Source organism: Atractosteus spatula, chromosome 9 (assembly GCF_055471065.1).
Source record: "Atractosteus spatula isolate fAtrSpa1 chromosome 9, fAtrSpa1.hap1, whole genome shotgun sequence".
Classification (NCBI taxonomy): Eukaryota; Metazoa; Chordata; class Actinopteri; order Semionotiformes; family Lepisosteidae; genus Atractosteus; species Atractosteus spatula.
In genome coordinates, this window is record NC_142714.1 from 19504648 (window position 1) to 19523958 (window position 19311).

Sequence of the window (19311 nt, forward strand, 5' to 3'; positions counted from 1 at the left end):
TAACTCTAAACTGCAGAAGTAAATCTGCATTTACTTGACACATATCAATGTACCTACATTGATGATGGTATTGGACTGGCCTTGCCACATAACCACACACCAACTCATTTAACTCATTTTGACAACTGAAGATAGAATAACATCTTCATTGAATTTCCTTATACCTTAGAGATTTGCCAGCATCATTTTCAAGGTACATCAGCTTCCCATAAGAAAATGAACAATAATATGGAGCATCAACTGTAAAGAGACACACTACATATGTAACAGGGCTCAGTACACTGAGCGAGTTAAGGAACTAATGTTACCTATTCTGAAATCTAGACAGTGTAGCTGGTGTTGTGGCATGGTGGAGTTATCCCCTGTCTAGGGAGAAGCACTGAATATGCTTTGAGATTGCAAACAACTCGGATTAAATCCTGTCAGAAGCAGGGAGAACTATACTCCCCATGCATATCCTAATTGAAAAGGTATAAGGACAACTATGGTACATACTGTATAACAAGTTATCATTGTAAAATATGGTAAATTCCATAAAGGTCTTGTTGGATGTACAAGCACAACAGTACCACAGTTTATCATTATAATTGCTATATTGCTGTATCATGCTACAGTAAATGTGGCATGATGAAGCGAACTATGATAACTACTGGTATCACTGTAAAATGTAATTATCATGTTATATCCTGGATTATTCTGCTAAAATCTATTTATATCTGACACACTGGTTTGATTATGGCATTACACTGTTGTAGTATACTGGGCAAAGTTTGATTTAGATGAACTGGCACCACCAGGATAGGAAATATAGAATTTAGAAATATGTAGCCTGTTCCTCCCCTGGTTTATTCTGTGTCGAGATTATTACAGTGCCGAGATCTGAGATGTTGAATCATCTGTTCCTAAAGGTATTTTCTAGATTTGTTCACTGTAGACACTTAATCTGATTTAATTTATAGCTTTGCTTATGCTGATACAGTCTTTACTATGTGGACAAATTGTTGGGTGCTTAGCAATATTTAGTTATACTAAATTATTTTGTATAAAAATATTTTGCCTAGCCATGTTTAGCCATAATCAGTTTGTTTAAAAACGAATTAACCTTCTTCACTGTCTTTTTTAAAATATGAAAAGGTTACAAACAAGAGATTTTTTGGTTGCTCATAGCTTATCGATCCAAAAATTGTATCTAGCTACTTAAAAGATTCCAGGGTATAAGTTTTGATGAGCGATGTGTTTGTTTTAGACTTTGACTGCCATGTTGTGTAAAAAGTTACCTCCTCCATGTATTTACTTCTCCATACTTTCTAGCTGTGTCCTGTAGTGTTTATGTCAATGGGTCAATGGGTTAATTTATCAATGTCTTTAATACATTCCTCTGTCATATGTCAATCATTATGTAATTCCAATTTGGGCATTCAGCTGTAGTCAGTACACTCTGTTTTCTATCCATTAACCAGTTCTAAATGTAATAATTGCATTATCTTGGTGATATCTGTTGGTTGACATATGGCAATCTCCTGATTGTGAGCCTCATCAATGCTTACTATGTGCTACTGCCCAAAATACAAAGTTGTTGTAGGATGTGAATTTCCCTACCTACCACTGCAGTGCACCACCTTCCTAGAGGTGTCTAGTCCAGTTATGGCACAGAATGCAAACAAAAGATTATGAAATGCCTTTTGACTGGATGATGATGTACATTAGTAGGGTTTGAGCAGTACTACAATGACAACTGCATAATGTGGTCCCAGCACAGTGTTAGGGAAAGTGTCTTTTAAATAGGTGATGTTGTATTTATAGAGTAAACAACAAAAGCTCATCTGGATTATTCATTAGTTTTATTTTTTATTTCCTTTGCTTGGCTGTATGTAATTGTCACCACTCAAGATAAAATCTACTTTTATCATTCTGCTGTCCCTTAGAAAAGAGTGTTTGTTGCATTATATACTGTACATGCAGCAACATTAATTAATTAACGGATCAATTCATTCTCCAAGACTGAACACATTTTGAGGTTGGAGCCTATAAACTCATTCTATGTACTATATATTACATATAATTAATCACATCTGACATAAAAGTGTAACATTAGAGAAACTAAAATTTACCTATCACATTATAAGTCAGGTTTTTACAGCAAAAACATCTAATTGTTTTTTTTCTAACAACATTTCATCTGGCAAGCCCTGAAGCAGGTCTGTTCCAAATTTAATATGCCCTGTTATTCTGGGATCTGTCCTTCTTAATTATCTTTAATTGTCCTGCTACCTTTCAACCTTTTTAAGTCAAGAAAATGACACAGGAGTCCTGTGGCATTACAGAGGCTGTCTATTACTTGGCCATAGATACAGGTTTTGGCGTATTGTCTTTTTCCAGAAGAACTGAGTTCTTTTATTAGATCATTTACATCAACTATTGTTCATCCATAAGTGAATTTTCTGGCTATTTTTATGTAATGATGACTCTAGGCAACTATGGCAAAATTCTCCCATGCGGACACACATATTATTTTTTATTTCTGACTGAACTGTTAGTAAATTATAATAATATTCTTTTGTAGTTTTATCTGGGTTTAATGATAAAATCAATAAGTAGCCTTATATGGTTTTAAACCCAAAGTTTAATTATTGAGAGTTTATACAGATATTGTACTGAATTATCTAGGAGCAACAGCTGCTGAAATTTGATGTACTGATTGCTACTGGATATACAGTACTTTTGCATTAATGCATTTAGTCCCAAGAAATTTGAATGTTGCTCAAGTATACGGACTGATGACATTACATATATACTCTTATATACATAACAGTTAACAAAATAATTCATTATCGGTATCAATGGCTATCACCCATGGCTGAGGATGGTTGTCTTCCATGAGCTTGAGATTGACTGATCGGACCAGGATGTGATCAGCACATTCTTTAATAGTTTAAACAGGTGTTGTTGTCACAGAAGCCGGGTTGGTCTCCTGTGGAGCATGGTGTTTTAGACCCTATGCGAGGCGGCGATTTCGGAAAAAGGACCATAGAAACTAAAACAAGACACACCAGGAAATAATGCAGGTAATAATTAAAAGAACCTAACGTGAGGAGGTTGGAACACCCTCTGGAGGAGAGGATGGTGACCGTGACAGTTGTCTTCTTAGAAAGCTATTAATGCACTGCTCAGTCCTGTCATGGTGGACCTTGTTAAACTCTCTGGTTTCCTTGATCTAATTTTTTGGGTCTCAAATTGCTGAGCTGCTTCTCACATATTCTTCCTCCATTTCCTCCAATTACTTTAGTCAAAGACCATAATCCCCCAAGAGCTAAAGTTGATTATGAATTTCTTCACATTTGTATACTTCATGTCAGCTGTGTGTTACATTGTGGAGAAACTGTTACACACTAGCTTGCACACATATTTTGACATTACATGACCATGATTCAGTGGCACTGGAGACCAAGATAATTGGGGGTTTCATTCTGTTTACGCCTTCATCAATGACAATAGCTGTTTAGATTGCAGACCTCCTTCCACTTGTTTGAAGCCTTTGAAGACTTGGTTACCATAGCCCAGAGCATGCAGGATGCAGGAATCCTGACAAACTTCCCCGGAACCGAAATGGCTCCAGAACTGAAGGAGTTTTTTCACCCAGCATTAGTCATTTCCCAGTTTCCATGACAATGGCAAGGGGGTGGACTTTGGAACCCAATAAAATAACAAAATCAATGAGGAATGGATATGATGGACTAGTGTCCCATCCGGGGTGTGTTCGCCTTGCTCCGGTTGCTTGCCAAGTTAACCTCTGGCTCCCCCGTGACCCTGAATTGGATAAAGTGGCTAGAAAATGGATGGATGAATGAATGAGGAATGAAGTATTCTTAAAATAATGTCTTCAGTCATTCTTAAAAGCCCTCAATCATCCAAGTCTTCAAATTCAAATTCCATGCCTTGGTTCACATAACATCATAAGAAAGGTTACAGACAAAAGGAGGCATTCAGCCCAGCTAGCAGTTAGAACAACTAGCAGTTCTGCAGTTAGAATTTAATTTATCCAGCCATTTCTTGAAAGAAGCCCAGGCTCCAGTTTCATCAACATGGCTGGGTATACCATAGCTTTGCCAAAGAAAGTGCCTCTTATTCTGTGATTCTGTCATTTGTATTTGACTGCTGCCTCTGAAGAAGTCCATTTGGTTGATTTTGTCAGTGCCACCAATGATGTTGAATGCATTGATCCTATCCCTTTAGATACTCTGTTCAAAACTATAAAGGTTCAGTTGTTTTTTCCTGTCAGTGTACAACATTTCCTTAATCTTGGGACTTTATCTCAATCCTCTTCCCTGGATTGATTGCAGAACAGCTATGCCTGTTTTGTAATACATTGACCAGACCACAATTGTACACAATGTTCTAAAGGAGGCCTTACTAGTGCATTGTACAGTTTTAACAGATCATCCTACCAGGATCATAAAACTGTTTTCCTTAAAACGACAATGCGATTAATTGGCTGCTTGAAACGTACAGTACCAGACACTTAATTAAATTCTTCATTGAATAATCAGGGCATCATTTTGTGTTTGTCATGCACAGTTTTTATTTTGAGGCCATATTAAATTGTTTGTCAAGAGAATACATAGCAGAAGCAGGGTTATAATAAGATGTATAGTATTTCACAAACTTATTTTGAAATAAAAAAAACATGATACCAACAAAAGCTGAACAGAAGGAGTGCCTGCTTTATGTGCAATACATGTGTTTACAGAAAAGCACCTGGAAATAGACCCCATCTGTTAAGCACTGCATGCACACTTGCCCACCCAGAAACATACAACATTCCCAAAGATATGCATGTAGAAAACATCACAGGCAACCAAACCCAACTCATAAAGAAAACAGGCTGCATTGGAACTAAAGACAGATGTATAGAATTTATCAATCAGAAAACACAATGTCTATAGGTGACTGTAGTGGGTTAATTTGGACAAAAAGGTTAACCATGAACACTCATTCATAATGACATAGAGATTACTCATGTTGACGCCTACAGGGGTGAACTGTAGAAGTATTGTGGCCAAAGGTGAAAAACATAAAAAGAATTTGAAATCAGTTCTCCTCAGCTCTGTATGGTTTATAACACCTGTTTTTCTTCTAAACGAATGAAGCAAATTATCCGACAGTATAATCTGCTGTGTGCTGTGTGTTTAAAGTTTTTTTTGTAACCAAAATTGTGTGGGTTATGACACCTTTTTCCTTGTTATAAATGCAAAAATGTGTTTCTACTGTTACAAGATGTGTTTCACCCATCCATCCAATCTTCCAATACAATACTTCCTCATCCAATACAGAGTCACAGGGGAGCCACTTAAGTCATTATCCTCCTCCTGTCCAGGGATTGTGGGATTCACAAGTCTTCAAGATCTGGTTGTTGAAATGCAGAAACCAGAACTGTTTCTCCTCCCACTTCCAAAGCACTTTATTTCACCAAACCTACAGGATAGCATCAACCTCTGAGACAGCTTGCCCTAATCTAATTGACTAAAAGGTGGCTTTGTTTTTAAAAGACTTCCATGGTACAGAACTGTGGTTTCAACCCAGTCCGCCCTTTTTGCTGCCAATTATCATTTTTTCTACTCTTTCACTTGTATCACTCTCAGTCTGTCATTAACAGCATGGCTTTCCTTCTAATCCAAGTTTCTAAATGATCTTTTGAGTGCACTATGCTGTTGTACAACCATATTAACCTATTATTTCTCTGATATTCTAAAATATTGAAGATTTTTTTGGGAAAACAGTAAGTGCTTTTCATCTTCTTTGCTACCTGTTGTAGGGTTTCCATTTCCCACTGCTTTTGTTTCCATTCATAGCACAGTACAGTCATTTCTGCTAGAGTGCGAGTTTCAATAATGCAAATCAGCTATAATGTGATTGATGTATAAGGGAATATTTAAAATGGTTGTGTGACAGCCTCAGCAAAACAATGCATGCATGGGTTGCTGGCGTATTCTTTCACACATTGGCATCAGACCTTGTCTAACCTGCATATGCATCAAAGATGTGTATCTGTGGTCAGCTACTATATTTTCATTCCTTAGAAACATTGATAGACATACTGCTGTAACAGTGAGTGGCAAAGGTATGAAATGTTCTACGTGTGTGTGGTGAAGTGAAAAGAAAACAAAAGTTATCTCTCTGGAACAAAAGCTTGATGTTATATTGATGAAAGAAAGGAAAGAACATGGAATACCATCCAAGCTACTATTGCTTAGTAGTGTGTATTGTTAAAACCATTTCTTACAGAAAATATTGTCTCACCCTCCTCCATTGCATGATTTCTCATTTAGCAATATTAATACTGCATTTAATGTCTTATATTTTTGTACCTAAAATTATCACAAAAACATATTACTCTCTAACCCCTATCCCTCTAATTCCCATAGATGGTTTCTGTAATGCGCTTTTCTGTAACACAACTATCACGTTATAACAAAAATGGCTGATGGCTGTGCATCTCATCTAATGGATGAAAAATGTGACTGAATGAAGTTAATATTACTGATGCTTTAAAGGTTACTGTATATCCCCTTGTCCCAACATCTGGCACATGATTTAGAATTTGCCCCTAAGTTTTCAAAGAATTTGTAGTGCACATTTTCTGGTCCCCATCCATGTTTTCTTCTAGAGTTTGAGGTTATGGTAAAGACTGGCATGGATTTTAAAACTTTAGCCATATTTCTAAAGAGGCTGTTTTTTATACTAGCCATATGTTTTCTAAAGTTTCTTAAAGTGTGGTTGTCCTCATGGTTTGATACCTTTATGAAAGTAACCAGTAGATGACCTAGATGTTTCTATAGAAATATCCCTTACATAAACCTATAAGTTAGTTTTGTAAGTGTATGTGTATTTGTAATGTAATTAACAACTGTAGGGATGCAAAAACCCATAGCATGGTTCAGTGCAGTTTTGAAGTAAGTTTATTCAGATGGCAATGTGAAAAGCCAAATAAAATCAGTGTGTTCCATGCTCTAAAATACTTTTTTATAATCCAAACACAGACCTAGCCAACTTCTTATTGTATGTCACCAGAAATGTTAAGACAAGGACAAGGACAGAAAATATATTTAGAATGTTTTCAGAATGTAAAAGGGTATAAATGGAGTATGAATATTTTAAACACCTAGAGAATGAATATTCTGCTGTGCAGCTGTCTAAGAATATCACTGATTATTTCTATTTTGAACGCCTAAAAATCTAGCCCCCACTAATAGTATTTTACCTTACCAGTGTAGGAACAAAAGGAATAATGAATTAAGATGTTAGGACAAGCCATTTGATTACTTCCAGCAAACAATACAGAATAAAACTACAATATAAGACTATATGATCTGACCTTCATACAATATCTTGAAATTATTACTGTTGTCAGATCGACAATGTTAACATTTTCTAATCTCTTATTGTCTTACCTGGAGACATAAAATGATTTTTCTAGAAACCAAGATAGTTGCATTTTTTTTGTATTGTCACAAACCGTTCACAAAGATGTGCATGTCCAGTGGTCATACATTTTGGTACTTGTTCTTTGTATACATTTTCTGCACCGTTCTTTTGTAATGAATGTCAGGCCAAGATGATGTTGAATGTAACACTTGCAAGTCCAGGCTTATTCTATCCTGATTAAACTAAAAATACTGTATAATTCTGAAAGTACAGTCTCTGAAATGTTTTAAAACCCTTGTAGATGAGGATGGTTGCAGACGTTTTCTACAGATTTCAAAGTTTTGTGGATCTCTGAAGAGTTACTGACACAATTTAATGTTTCAATACCTTTCTTGCTTGGTTGCTAGTAACCTTTAGCTTATTGATATAAGAACCTCATCCAGCTGTGTCTCGATGAATTTTAGGGAATCTGCTTTAATAACATGGATGAATTGGTTGTGCCAGACACTTGGAAATGTTTTTAGTAAATATTAATTCAGTCTTAAATGTTCTTCTTCTTGTGTCCCTGGATCTTTCATTGTTGGTCCTGCAGTAGACCTTTGGTATTGACCATTTTTCAGGAATTTGAATTCCTGAATGTAGTAAATTAAGTCTCCTTCCAACCTTCATTGTTCAGGTTCTATAAACACAGGAATTACCCTTGATCAAAGGTCTAGAGCAGCACTGTTTTAGCAACCAGTAGAATTGACAATAGTGTAAATGAGGTTGTAAACTCCCTTTGGGGAGCAGTAGTAAAAGGGTTAACAGCAGTCTCACAGATGTGAAGATTAGATGAGTTTGGTTAAGACACAGCTTGTTAGTCTAAACCGTAGAAGGGAAAGGCATGGTTAGCTCTCCTGAGAAATATACTGTATCTCATCACCACTGGAGAGAACCCTCTGAAGAGCGGGTTTTCTCTTCGACATTATAGAAGGAAAGACTGGAAGGCACTCAGTTAGCTCTCTACCATTTAATTCCAAATGTCCTGACAAGGTCTGGACTTGCCCTGTGGTCTGATTGCAGGTACAGTTTTCAGATGGAAGTTGTGTCAGTTGCCACTAGGTTAAGTGATAAGTTTTCCTGTCAGATACTGAGTGTATCTGTAAAATAGTAGCACACCCGACGGCTGCTGTTTCACGAGCACAGGTTTGGGTTATAGTTAGCGTCGCTAACCAGGTTATAGTTACAGCTGGTTAATAAAGTTAGGTTAAGAATTAAGGAGAGACAGTGACTTTCCTTTTCAACCACAAGGGGGTTAATTCATTCATTTCTAAGTTACAAATTCTAGAGGTGTTGGGTCATCAGGTCTTTCAGACCCTGTGGCTGACCGTGGAAGGCAGACTGCACTCTTTTGGCTTAATGGTGTTATACGTATGTAAAAAGGCAATACAGGGATTCCTTGACCATACTGTAAGCCTACTGGTCAGGTGTTTGGGAACTCTGCAGTCTGTAAACTTTCTGGTTGCATAGAGATAATAGCCTGGGAGTACTCCCATTGACAGGTCACTTTGGAAGAATAATCCCTCAGTGCAGGAGGAAAAACACCGGTAACTACAAACCTGGAGAGACTCATACAAAAGAAATTAATATTTGGATGTTGGATACTTTAGTTATTTTATTACAGAGAGTAAGGGGTTTTGGTGGGTGATGAGTCATGTTTCTACAATTTGGTTTATGGTTTGTGGTCTCCAGGTTATGGTTTTCGTTTGGTGGCTGTAGGTGATGGTTTAAAGGTCATGATGAAGTGTTAAGAACACAACTTCCACTATGACCAGTGAAGCTCAGGGTTTCATCAAATGCTGGGAGTCTGGTCTTGGAGTTGGTAGAGTTCTGGGTTTCTGAGTCTCAGTCCCCCCTGCAACTGTGTCCAGTAAGGAAAGCAGAAGATACTGTGAACATCCAGTGGCTTTCTTGTTGATCTTTTTTATTGCCTCCCCCATACTGTGAAGTTAAGGACACTGACCAATGATTCCACTCTATTTTATTTAATTGTTTTTTTAACTGGATAAGATAGGATAAACACACATCATATCCAGCAGAGCTCTGATTAATTTGGGAGCTGCTGTATCTGTTCAGTATATTCTTAGACAAATTCCAACTTTGTTAGCCTTGCAAGCCTTGAGAGTATACTTTAAAAATTTGGGAAATTGTCCTGACTTAAAATTTACGAAGGCAAAGATTTCATTGCTTTCGCAACCCCTCTCACTTGCAAGGAATGAGCGAGGGAGAAAATCCTGCTACACTGATGTTGAGGTAGTGGGAGACGTTCTGCTGTCTGCAGCCAGGGAGTATTTATATGTGGGGAAGAGGAGATGTAACATTAGAATTTGACCTCCTCCTGAACTGCTGTTCAGGTCACATTTTAATATTGATGAAACACACCAAAAAATGAGAAAGTTTAGCATAATTAATAGTTTGGCGTTAAGTCACCTTGCTGAGGAAATGACAACCAGCACTGTCACAACCAACCTAAAGGATTGCCAATACACACATATTTCAAATATGGAGTTAAGAGCAACTCGGTTTGGCTGCAGAGTTTCAAGGGTCCACGTAGAATGTATCTGTTGCATGGAATGAATGAGAAATGAGTCATGCAGGCTTGAGCTTGTTTGATCAAGCAGACACAGATATACAGTGTTCAAGAGGAACACACGTCATGAATGAAATGAATGACACACATGTACAGTATGATGCAGGTGACAGAATTCGAGTCAGCAAAAGACAGCAGCACTAGCAGGACTGGCTAGCTTCAGATTGGAAGAGGATCACTGTATCGCTTGCTGAAATGTGCTTGAAGGATGAGAGGAGAGCTAGAAATGATGCACACAGATGCACAAGATGTGTGCAGCCAGGGAGATTTATGCGTAGAGGAGCAGAGCTGTGACATTAGAATTTGACCTCCTCCTGGACTTCTGTTAAATAAACATCATCTGTAGGATTAAATGCTGTTTTACTTTTATTCTACACAAAAGTAATGGCATATCTAAAAAATAATATTTTTGATGTTTTTAGAATAGATCAACAGGTGACTAGTTCTGTACATAATATTACATAGAATTCCTTTATATTCTCAACAAGCCACGAGATTTGTGTTTCAGGCAGACAATGAATGTGCAAATAATAGTTTTTATTCTTCCATTCATTATTTTTTATCTAGTATATTGGTGCTCATAAAGAGATATGTTTTATTCCAAATAGGCAAATGCAAATAAACTGCATGAATGCTGCAAACTGTAGGAATGGTTTTTCCATCAGTCTACAACTCTAAATGTAGCCCTAATAATTGTGTGGGACTTGTTCAATTAATCTTCTCAAAACCATTTCCAAATGCAGTATTTTTGCTTTAATTGGTAGCCTTGTTTTATTTATTTTAGAAATCCAAAGAGTACTTTTTATAGCACAATTAGGAAGTTGTTTGTTTTTTTAAAGTGTTTTGTATTTTTCATTGTCCTGTTTATAATACAACAGAAAGAGCTCCCCACATCATACTGTATTTGTTTTCTTTGTCTAAAACACCTACAGTATGTATTATAAACTCAAATCTTTCTTTAAAAAATGCGCAGTACTTAGTAAGAATCAGGATTATACTGTAAATGCTCATTAGGATGCTCCTATCCTATCAGTTCATACCACATTCAAAGAAAATATTTACACGTGATCTGGCAGTGAAATCCCAGAATTTTAATTAACTATTACATTTTATACTGTGTGATTTCTTTAAAATTTGTCATTGCATTTTGTTTGCATTTTGATCTGGGATGCCAAGACCTTGACAAGGAATAAGCAGCTTTACTGATCATGGATGAGTTTATGATAATAGCCATCAGTGAGGATGAGTGGACTTCTCTAATAACCATTCTTACATGTACATACTTCCCGTGTCTTAAAGGGGAACTGCAGTCCCAATTTCTCAGACCGTTTATTAAATGTAGGTAACAAAATAGATCAATTGACAATACTGCAAAATTTTACACATTTCAAATCGAGTGCAAAATCGTGAACTTTGTTGTCACTGGCAGACGTGAAACCCCTGGTCTTACCACAGGTTAAAGCGAGAGTTAGTGCAAATTGTGACATGAAAGTGACTCTTCCTGCTCACTAGTCACTATAAGCAAATGAGAAACATGGTCTCCTAATAACATTAAACCCTGTTTTTCCTTTTCGAACTCAAGTACTGTATATATTGTAAAAGATGCCTCACTGTTGAGCATTTTGCTGTTCAGAACATAGTGGTCACACACAAAACAGTGGATCAGATCAGCAGAAAGTCAAACTGTTTCCTTTTCCAAGAAATATTTAATTAGCCAAGAGATGGGTAATAAACGTGGGCACTAATGTCATTCCCATTGACAAGTTTCTTGACGAGATTCAGTGTGATGTACAATCAAATAAGTACAGGTTGTGCTGAAGACATTTCACCCCAGAAATGTCTGAATATGATCTGCATGCAGGGTTAACAAATAAGTAGTATTTGTCTGCAAAACCATCTCGAAGTTGATACACTGAATTCAATTAAGTTGCACTCGGAATGAGCTGCTCAGGCAATGGCATGGACTATGGCTCAGCAATTCCTCCAAAAAAAGTCCTACTAGAATACTGTATATCCAATCTACTTAATGTAAATGATGGAGCACGTTTGCCAAACTTGAAAATTAATACTGTATGAGTGTATTTTATTTGGTTGGCATGTTGCTCTTTCTTGCAATACTTAGATAAAGTATCTAAAAAACATGTCACCTTATATGTGTTGGTTTAATGAAAATATTTAAAATGAGCAAACTTTGCTTGGTCTAAAGCATGTTTGCAATGTAATAGGGTCACTTTCATATCACTGAAATTTTGTGGCCTCACTCTCAATCATAAACAATGATGGCACTACGCATACATTGAAACTTCATCTCTTTTTTGAAGTTAATTGGAGATTGTACATGTTACCATTTACTTGGTCGTGTCATTGTGGTTTGAAATGCACTCAGCATTGTTGATTCATTATAAATGCTGCAACACTACTATACATTATATTATATATAATGTCAAAATAGTGTTGCAGTCCCCTTTAAAGTAATGAACGTAATGTAGCTTACTGTAGCCTACTGTAGCTTCTTTGTCAGTAAACTAAAAGTGTTTAAAGAAATGGTCTAAGATTCCTTCAGCTTTTCTGGGGAAGTTTTTAAATTTTAAAACGATATGTGTCGATAGTTAAGTAGTATAATTTGGGAAGTAATTAAATTTGGAGAGCAACAATGTGCTTCTTGTCTCTAGAGTTTTCTTACAATCAATAATATGCTTATTTGGAAATGAGGAAAGGTTCCGTAGTGCACTTAATAGTCATTTATTTTCATTTTTGTGGAAAAAAATCAATGCCAATGAATTTGACATCTTCTGACCTTCCCGTCCCCAGTTGTCACCTAGATCGGTGATTACTGGGGTCAGGTATCACATTATACAGTATGTTTTCACAAACTGAGATTGCTGTTGTTAAACAGTTAACAGCAGCTAAGCTGTTTTCTGTCCATTTTCTTAATGTGAGTTGTGGAGTTTTTTATTTGTCTGAAAGACCTAGTTTGAAGTAATCACACTTTTAAAAGAAAATCAAAGATTTTTCTTGTGATTGTTGTGAAAAAAATGCTGCTTTGAATAATGAAATATTAATCAGAACATCAACGCAAAAGAGCCACTGTTTGCTTTGTAAGAAATCTAATAAAGGTAATCTGACAGCAATGTAAAACGGGTTTTAGACATTGCCGGTCTAGAGGTGAGAAATTTTGTCTTGTTTCTGGAGACTTGTGAGTTACTACTCCATTAGTCTCTGAACTAATGTGGTGCAAACCACTGTTATACTGTATATTATATTTTTGAGTAAAGCAATTTTAATTGACGTTTTAAACTTTGTAATGCTCCTCAGTATGTTTACACTGACGTTCAGGAAAAGCATTTGTATAGAAAGTTGTAATAAATCAAACTGGAGCTGTGGTGTCATGAGGCAAATAAAATACCTCTTGAGGTCTAAAATATTTAGCAGCTTTATACTGTATGTCTTTGCATTCCTCAAAATGATTTGTTATCGGTGATAGAGAATTTTAAAACCATTTTACAATGAAAAGCTGCTTTTTTAATCTTTAAAAGGAAATTAGAAGTAAATGTCTCTGGTCTTATTAAATCAGTTTAAACCTGTCATTGAAGTAATAATTAATAATAATAACTTTTCTTTAGAAAGCACCTTTCCAAACCCAAGAATGCTGTACTGTACATCTTGAATAAAGAAAAAGATAAGAAAAGTTAAAAAAAACAAAAACAATACGCAATCAGACATACGTAGACCTTGATAAAAAGGTAAGTTTTAAGTTTAGATAACTCAAGAGAGTTACAGTTACAGTTGTCTCTCTAAAGTCTGAAGAAGGTCATTGCACAACACTGGAGCAGAGACATCAACTGAACGGAGCCTATGAGGGGAAGGGTAAACATGGAGGAGTTCAGAGATATATGATGGATCCAGATTGTTTAGAGCCTTGAAAGTCAGTAACAGGATCTTGTATTGAATATGTGGCAACCAAAGAGACTTTAGAGTAGGAGTAGAAGTAGGAGTTTTAAGCATATTGAGTAAAGAGTTGGAGAAATCAAGCCTTGTTGTTATGAATGCATGGATCAGGCAATAAACATCAGACATTGATAAACATTTCCTAATGTTTGCAATATTTCTAAGGTGAAAGAAATGTGGCTCAAAAGACAGGAGAGGATCAAGTGTGACTCCGAGATTCCTGACTATGGCTGACATGTGAACAGGGAAGCCATCCGCCATTACTGTGAAATCCTTAAGTTTATCTAATTGAGATTTGTTGCCAACCAGTAGAATTTCTGTTTTATCACTATCACTAGCTTCAGGGAATTTGATGTCACGCAAACAAGAGATAAGTGACTGAGGTGGGAGACCAGAAGGGGAAGAAGTTTTAACATAAATCTGAGTATCATCTGCATAGCAGTGAAACTGAAGACCATATTTGCATATAATTTGGCCAAGAGGTAGTATATAAATAATAAAAGGTAAAGGGCCCAAGACTGAACCCTGAGGCACACCGTGATTGACTGGGGCCATGGGGGATTTATGAGGACTAAGGGAGACAAAATGCTGCCTGCCAGTCAGATAAGAACAGAAATCATTAAAGAAAATACCAAGATAGACAAGAATGTCTGCAAGCAACTAAACAACATTGAAAGATTTACTGTATCAAAAGCAGCACTAAGATCAAGGAACAAAAGAATAAACAAATCATTCAAACAAGTCATTCGTTATCATATGTGCCTGGAGTTGATGTAGTTGAGGTGCAACCACATGCTCTAAAACTTTTGGTAGAAATAATAAATTAGAGATTGGTCTGTAGTTATTCATTCTATCAGAGTCCAAGCCTGGTTTCTTCCGAACAGGGGTGATAGATGCAGTCTTTAAGGCAGTAGGGACAACACTAAGTGAAAGGAACTGTTGATGATGTTGACAATTAAAGGTTGTTCTTGCTATTCTAGTTTTATGTGTAAATTAAGAATTTATTGTAAAAAACTTTTGTTTCACTCAAAATGCATATACAGTACACATGATCTGTGTTGAGCATGACCAATTCGACAAGTATTGAATAATATTTTCCTTTAAAATACCAAACTGCAGTGGTGGCATAATGAGCTTGATAAGAACAGAAATGTCATTGCTAGTAGAAGAAAATTGCATGATCTGAAGCATCACTTCTAATATTTAGATATTTCTAAATTGTTCATAGGATTTTATCTTATGTGTAAAAAACTGCTTGACTTTTAATTCAGCATCAGCACACATACAGCTTCCTATACAGTACATTGCAGTTTTCCAATGTAATGTCATATGAGTAACAACCGTGCTCCTAGGATAGTGTGATGAAAGCATTAACTGACTACTTGTCCTGCTCAGAAGGAAAACAGGGAAATTACACAATACACACATTTTAAAAGCTTTCATTAAGTGTAAGCCCCATGTTTAAATTGACAAGTCAACTTCACGTTAGAATTTTAATCAAATGGGTAATGGGTGTACAGTTGGCCTGGGATATTTTTTAATACATGTTTTTATCTGTTTTGCATTCCTAACAGCTGGTTTCTGGAACATTTTTTCTAACATTTTTTTTCTTGTCCTGTCTTCTTGTAGCACCTGAACCCAGTGTGCCTCAGATGAAGCCCTGGTGGAAAGAAATTGTTATTATAGGCACGGTGGGATGTGCTACTGTGCTGTTCCTTCTGTTAATGGTCATCATTTGCTACAAGGCAATAAAAAGGTAGGCTTTTTTGTCATTTTGATTGAGCGAAGAAAAATAAATCTTTGGGTTTGCTTGTGGATTCCTTCCACCTCATACAGTACTTTCCAGAAGGAGCGTGGTTCACTACTAATTTGTTTCACCCTGCAACATTTTTGGAACATGGGGGAAGGCTGTAATAGTAACAAAAAGGTTTGATGATGGTATCAGTCAAGAAGAATTTAAATACCAGAGAAAAAGACATGAAGATGCTTCTTCAGCATTCCAAAAATAATGAAGGTAGAAGTCTTCTTATCACCCCATCTTGGGTCTTCCGCACCTGTAAAGATGATTTAGTTTGCCAGTTTCATATAATAAATGTAACAGTGAAACAACTGTTACATTCTTCTGTCTGAATGTTACATTCTACGGTCTGAAGAATGTTCTACTGTCCATTTCTCACCACACTGGAGATTATCAGACATCCGCCCACAGCTACCATCAGGTTGATAAATAGCTCCTGAGACTTAAACAGAGAATAAAGACTGTGTCAACATTTGTTTCTAATCAGTTTTGGGTCTTTTTTGCCTCGAGAATGGTTTTAATAAGGGAATATTGAGAGTGATACAGAACCACAGGCTTGTGAGTAAAAACAGGTAATGGCCTCCTGGTTATTGTCATCTTCATTGCATTTTAATTAACTCTGACCTCCCCTTCTAACATGAAACAAGTAGGATTTAAGCTTCCTGAAATGGGTCGAACAGATGGTTAAGGTACAGTAGTGTTTTATTCTCCTGTTGTCTAGAAAGATGTACAGTATTTATCATGAATAATGATTAGCATTATTTAGCTAATGGGTAAGAATAAGTTCCCTGTCTGATCCATCAATTCAGTTTCTGTATTTTGTAGCACATGTGGGTCCAAATTAAAATATGGGCAAACTAGGCACGAACCCTGGCAAGCAATGGGCAGAAAACCACATAGTGTATTGGCTAAACTTTGGGCTACCACCTCTCTTTTGGGAACAGTGAAGAAAAAGGAAGAAAATTGAAGAAATAACTCAATGAATTAATGCCTGATGCCTGAACTGCAATGCAGCCTAAGAAGAATTAGAGTAAAACATTGATTTAATTCTTTAAAAACATAATTTAATTATTTGAATATTCAGAAGGTTCCTGTAGCTACTGTACTGAAGATTTAAATAACACTTCAGTGTTCAGACATTAGCAGTGGACATGTAGGGATACATCTACAGTTTACTTGCCCTTGAATGTACACAAATCTCTAGCTGTTCTTGAGAAATGTTGTTTTCTTTTTTTGAAAAATAACCTCCAATGAACAGGGAATGAAATTAGGATATAGGAAAACATTTGTAGTGATTGAGAATGCACAAGCATCCTTGGATTTGATTGAAGTTTTTGAAGAGTTCCCCAGGAGAAAAGAAAGAATATGGGTGCTTTAAAATTTTCTGCAAATAACATTTCAGATTTAATTGTTTTGCAGTTATTGTATAATTTCTGTATCAAATTTAATTTCTTTCTAAATTTCACTGCTAATTCAATTTTACTTACAGTAACAGACTACACCATTTTTTGAACGCTGGTATAACTATTGTTTATTTCTGCTTAGAGCTTAAAAGGCAATTTTGCTACAACATTTATATTCCATCAATAGTATATATTAACACTGCAAATTAAACAATTTGACAGTATGGCAATCAATGAACAATGAAACATTTTTTGTTGCAGTTTTTTTTTAAACATAGATATGTCCCAATCATGGGTGATAATGACTTTCTTGAAATAGTACTTTTAGATATACAGTAGTACAATAGACAGCTACATAATAATTTTGCAAAATCAAAAGGTTCACAGGATGTGTTTTGCATTAAAATTAGCTTTTGTCTGGACAAAAAGAAACATCACAAACTTAATAACACTTCAATGTTCAGACATCGACATTAGCAGTGGACATGTACAAGTTAGACCTTAGGGATATGTGTACACTTGTCTTTGAATATATTCAGCGTTCATTGCTTCCAATGAACAGGGAAGGAAATGTGGATATAAGAAAATATTAGAAGTGATTGAGATTGAGGTGCCCATAGCTACACAAATAGTTCATAGTAAACATTAATATAAATAAACTTAGCAATAAATGTGCTTTCCCTCAGAAAATATTTTGAGCAAAGCCTAAGAACAAAGATATGTTACAAAACAAGATGCCATTCAGTCCATGTAGTCCATTTGGTGGTTATTAGCTGATTGACGATTCAGCCAGTTGTTTATTTAAAAAAGCCAGGGTATCAGTTTAAACAACATGGCTGAGACGTTTGTTCCAAATTCCCACAGCCCTTTGGGTAAAGAAACGTCTCCTGTTCTCAATTTTAAGCCAGTTGCACTTCTATGTATGTCTGTGAAATTTCCATTTGTGTCCTCTGAATTAAGTGTTTATTCTGAAAACATTGCCTTGAAGTCTTCTGTATTGAAGTTCTCTGTGAAGGTCCTTCTGACTGTCAATGGTCTTTTTTAAGTCAGTTCAGAAGGAGATCAAATTCCTAATCCTGCCACATCTGCTCTCCTACTCTTAAAATATTTCGCCTGCTGACCTGCTGAGCACACAGTTCTCACTTGCTCATGCTACCAATAGACTTTATCTTCTTTCCTCCATCTTCCATCTTTTGCCCTCTCCTGCACGTTCTCCTGTGGTTCCTGCAGGTCTTGACACTGCCTCTCGGCTACCACCCCACTCCACCTGAAACAAGCATTTCTCTAATGTCGGCAAACAGCCAGCCCCATGCTGCCCTCACAATGTGTGCTTCTGTCTTCTGGCTCTTTCTGATGTCAGCTCTGCTCCATGGAGGTTTGGGAACAACTGAGGCCACTTGTTTCCATATTTCCACATTCCCTGTTCGCTCCCACACTTCTCCCTCCTTCTCCTTCCCCCTTCTGCCGGTTTTGATTGTTGGGCATCCAACACACTGCGCCACTGGCCCAAGACCCGTCTCAGTCTCACCCCAATCTCCAGTGTCTTGCCTCTCCTCCTATCCCTCTTGTTGTGGGAGGTGATGTGAGAATTAGTGACATTGATATGTACTGTAGAAGCAGTTCTGATAGCATAAATAAACTTGGATTATCTTACAACTCTTTTAATATAGAATAAAACTTCCAAAATGAATGAATAATATTGTAATCTTATTTTTAGAAGCTTCCACTACTGTAAATGCTGGGATATTTCTGGTTCCCTTGCATCTGGGGATTTGGTGTATTCAGGTAGCATGTGATGCCAACTTTATTATCAAGAATGAATTATCTATGTTTTTCTTTAGGTTCTTCCTATTGTAGAAACCAAGAAAGTCGAGCCTGAAGTGTTCGTTCGTCCAGCCAAGCTTTATTGTATGCATACAAGGAACTACAATAAGTACCACAATAGTTATAGTACCCATCGCAGTTCAAAGTGGATATGGTCCTACAGAACTTAAATATACGTTTCTCCCCCCTCCTGTCTTTGATGTAACCCGAAGGAAGATACCTTCCTTTGCCATCAGGAGTTTAGTGTAAACATTTACCATCTGGGTAAACATTCACCGTTTGGGGGT

At 36.5% G+C, this 19311-nt stretch overlaps 1 protein-coding gene across 1 annotated transcript in view; it reads left to right on the forward strand.

Annotated features, from left to right (window-relative positions):
- The window catches only part of LOC148828364 (proline-rich membrane anchor 1-like), a 79684-nt gene that overhangs the window by 32606 nt on the left and 27767 nt on the right, over positions 1-19311 (forward strand). The window contains exon 3 of the mRNA XM_088925988.1: positions 15629-15755. Within this exon, the coding sequence (XP_088782114.1) occupies positions 15629-15755 (127 nt within the window). The remainder of the gene's footprint in view (positions 1-15628; positions 15756-19311) is intronic.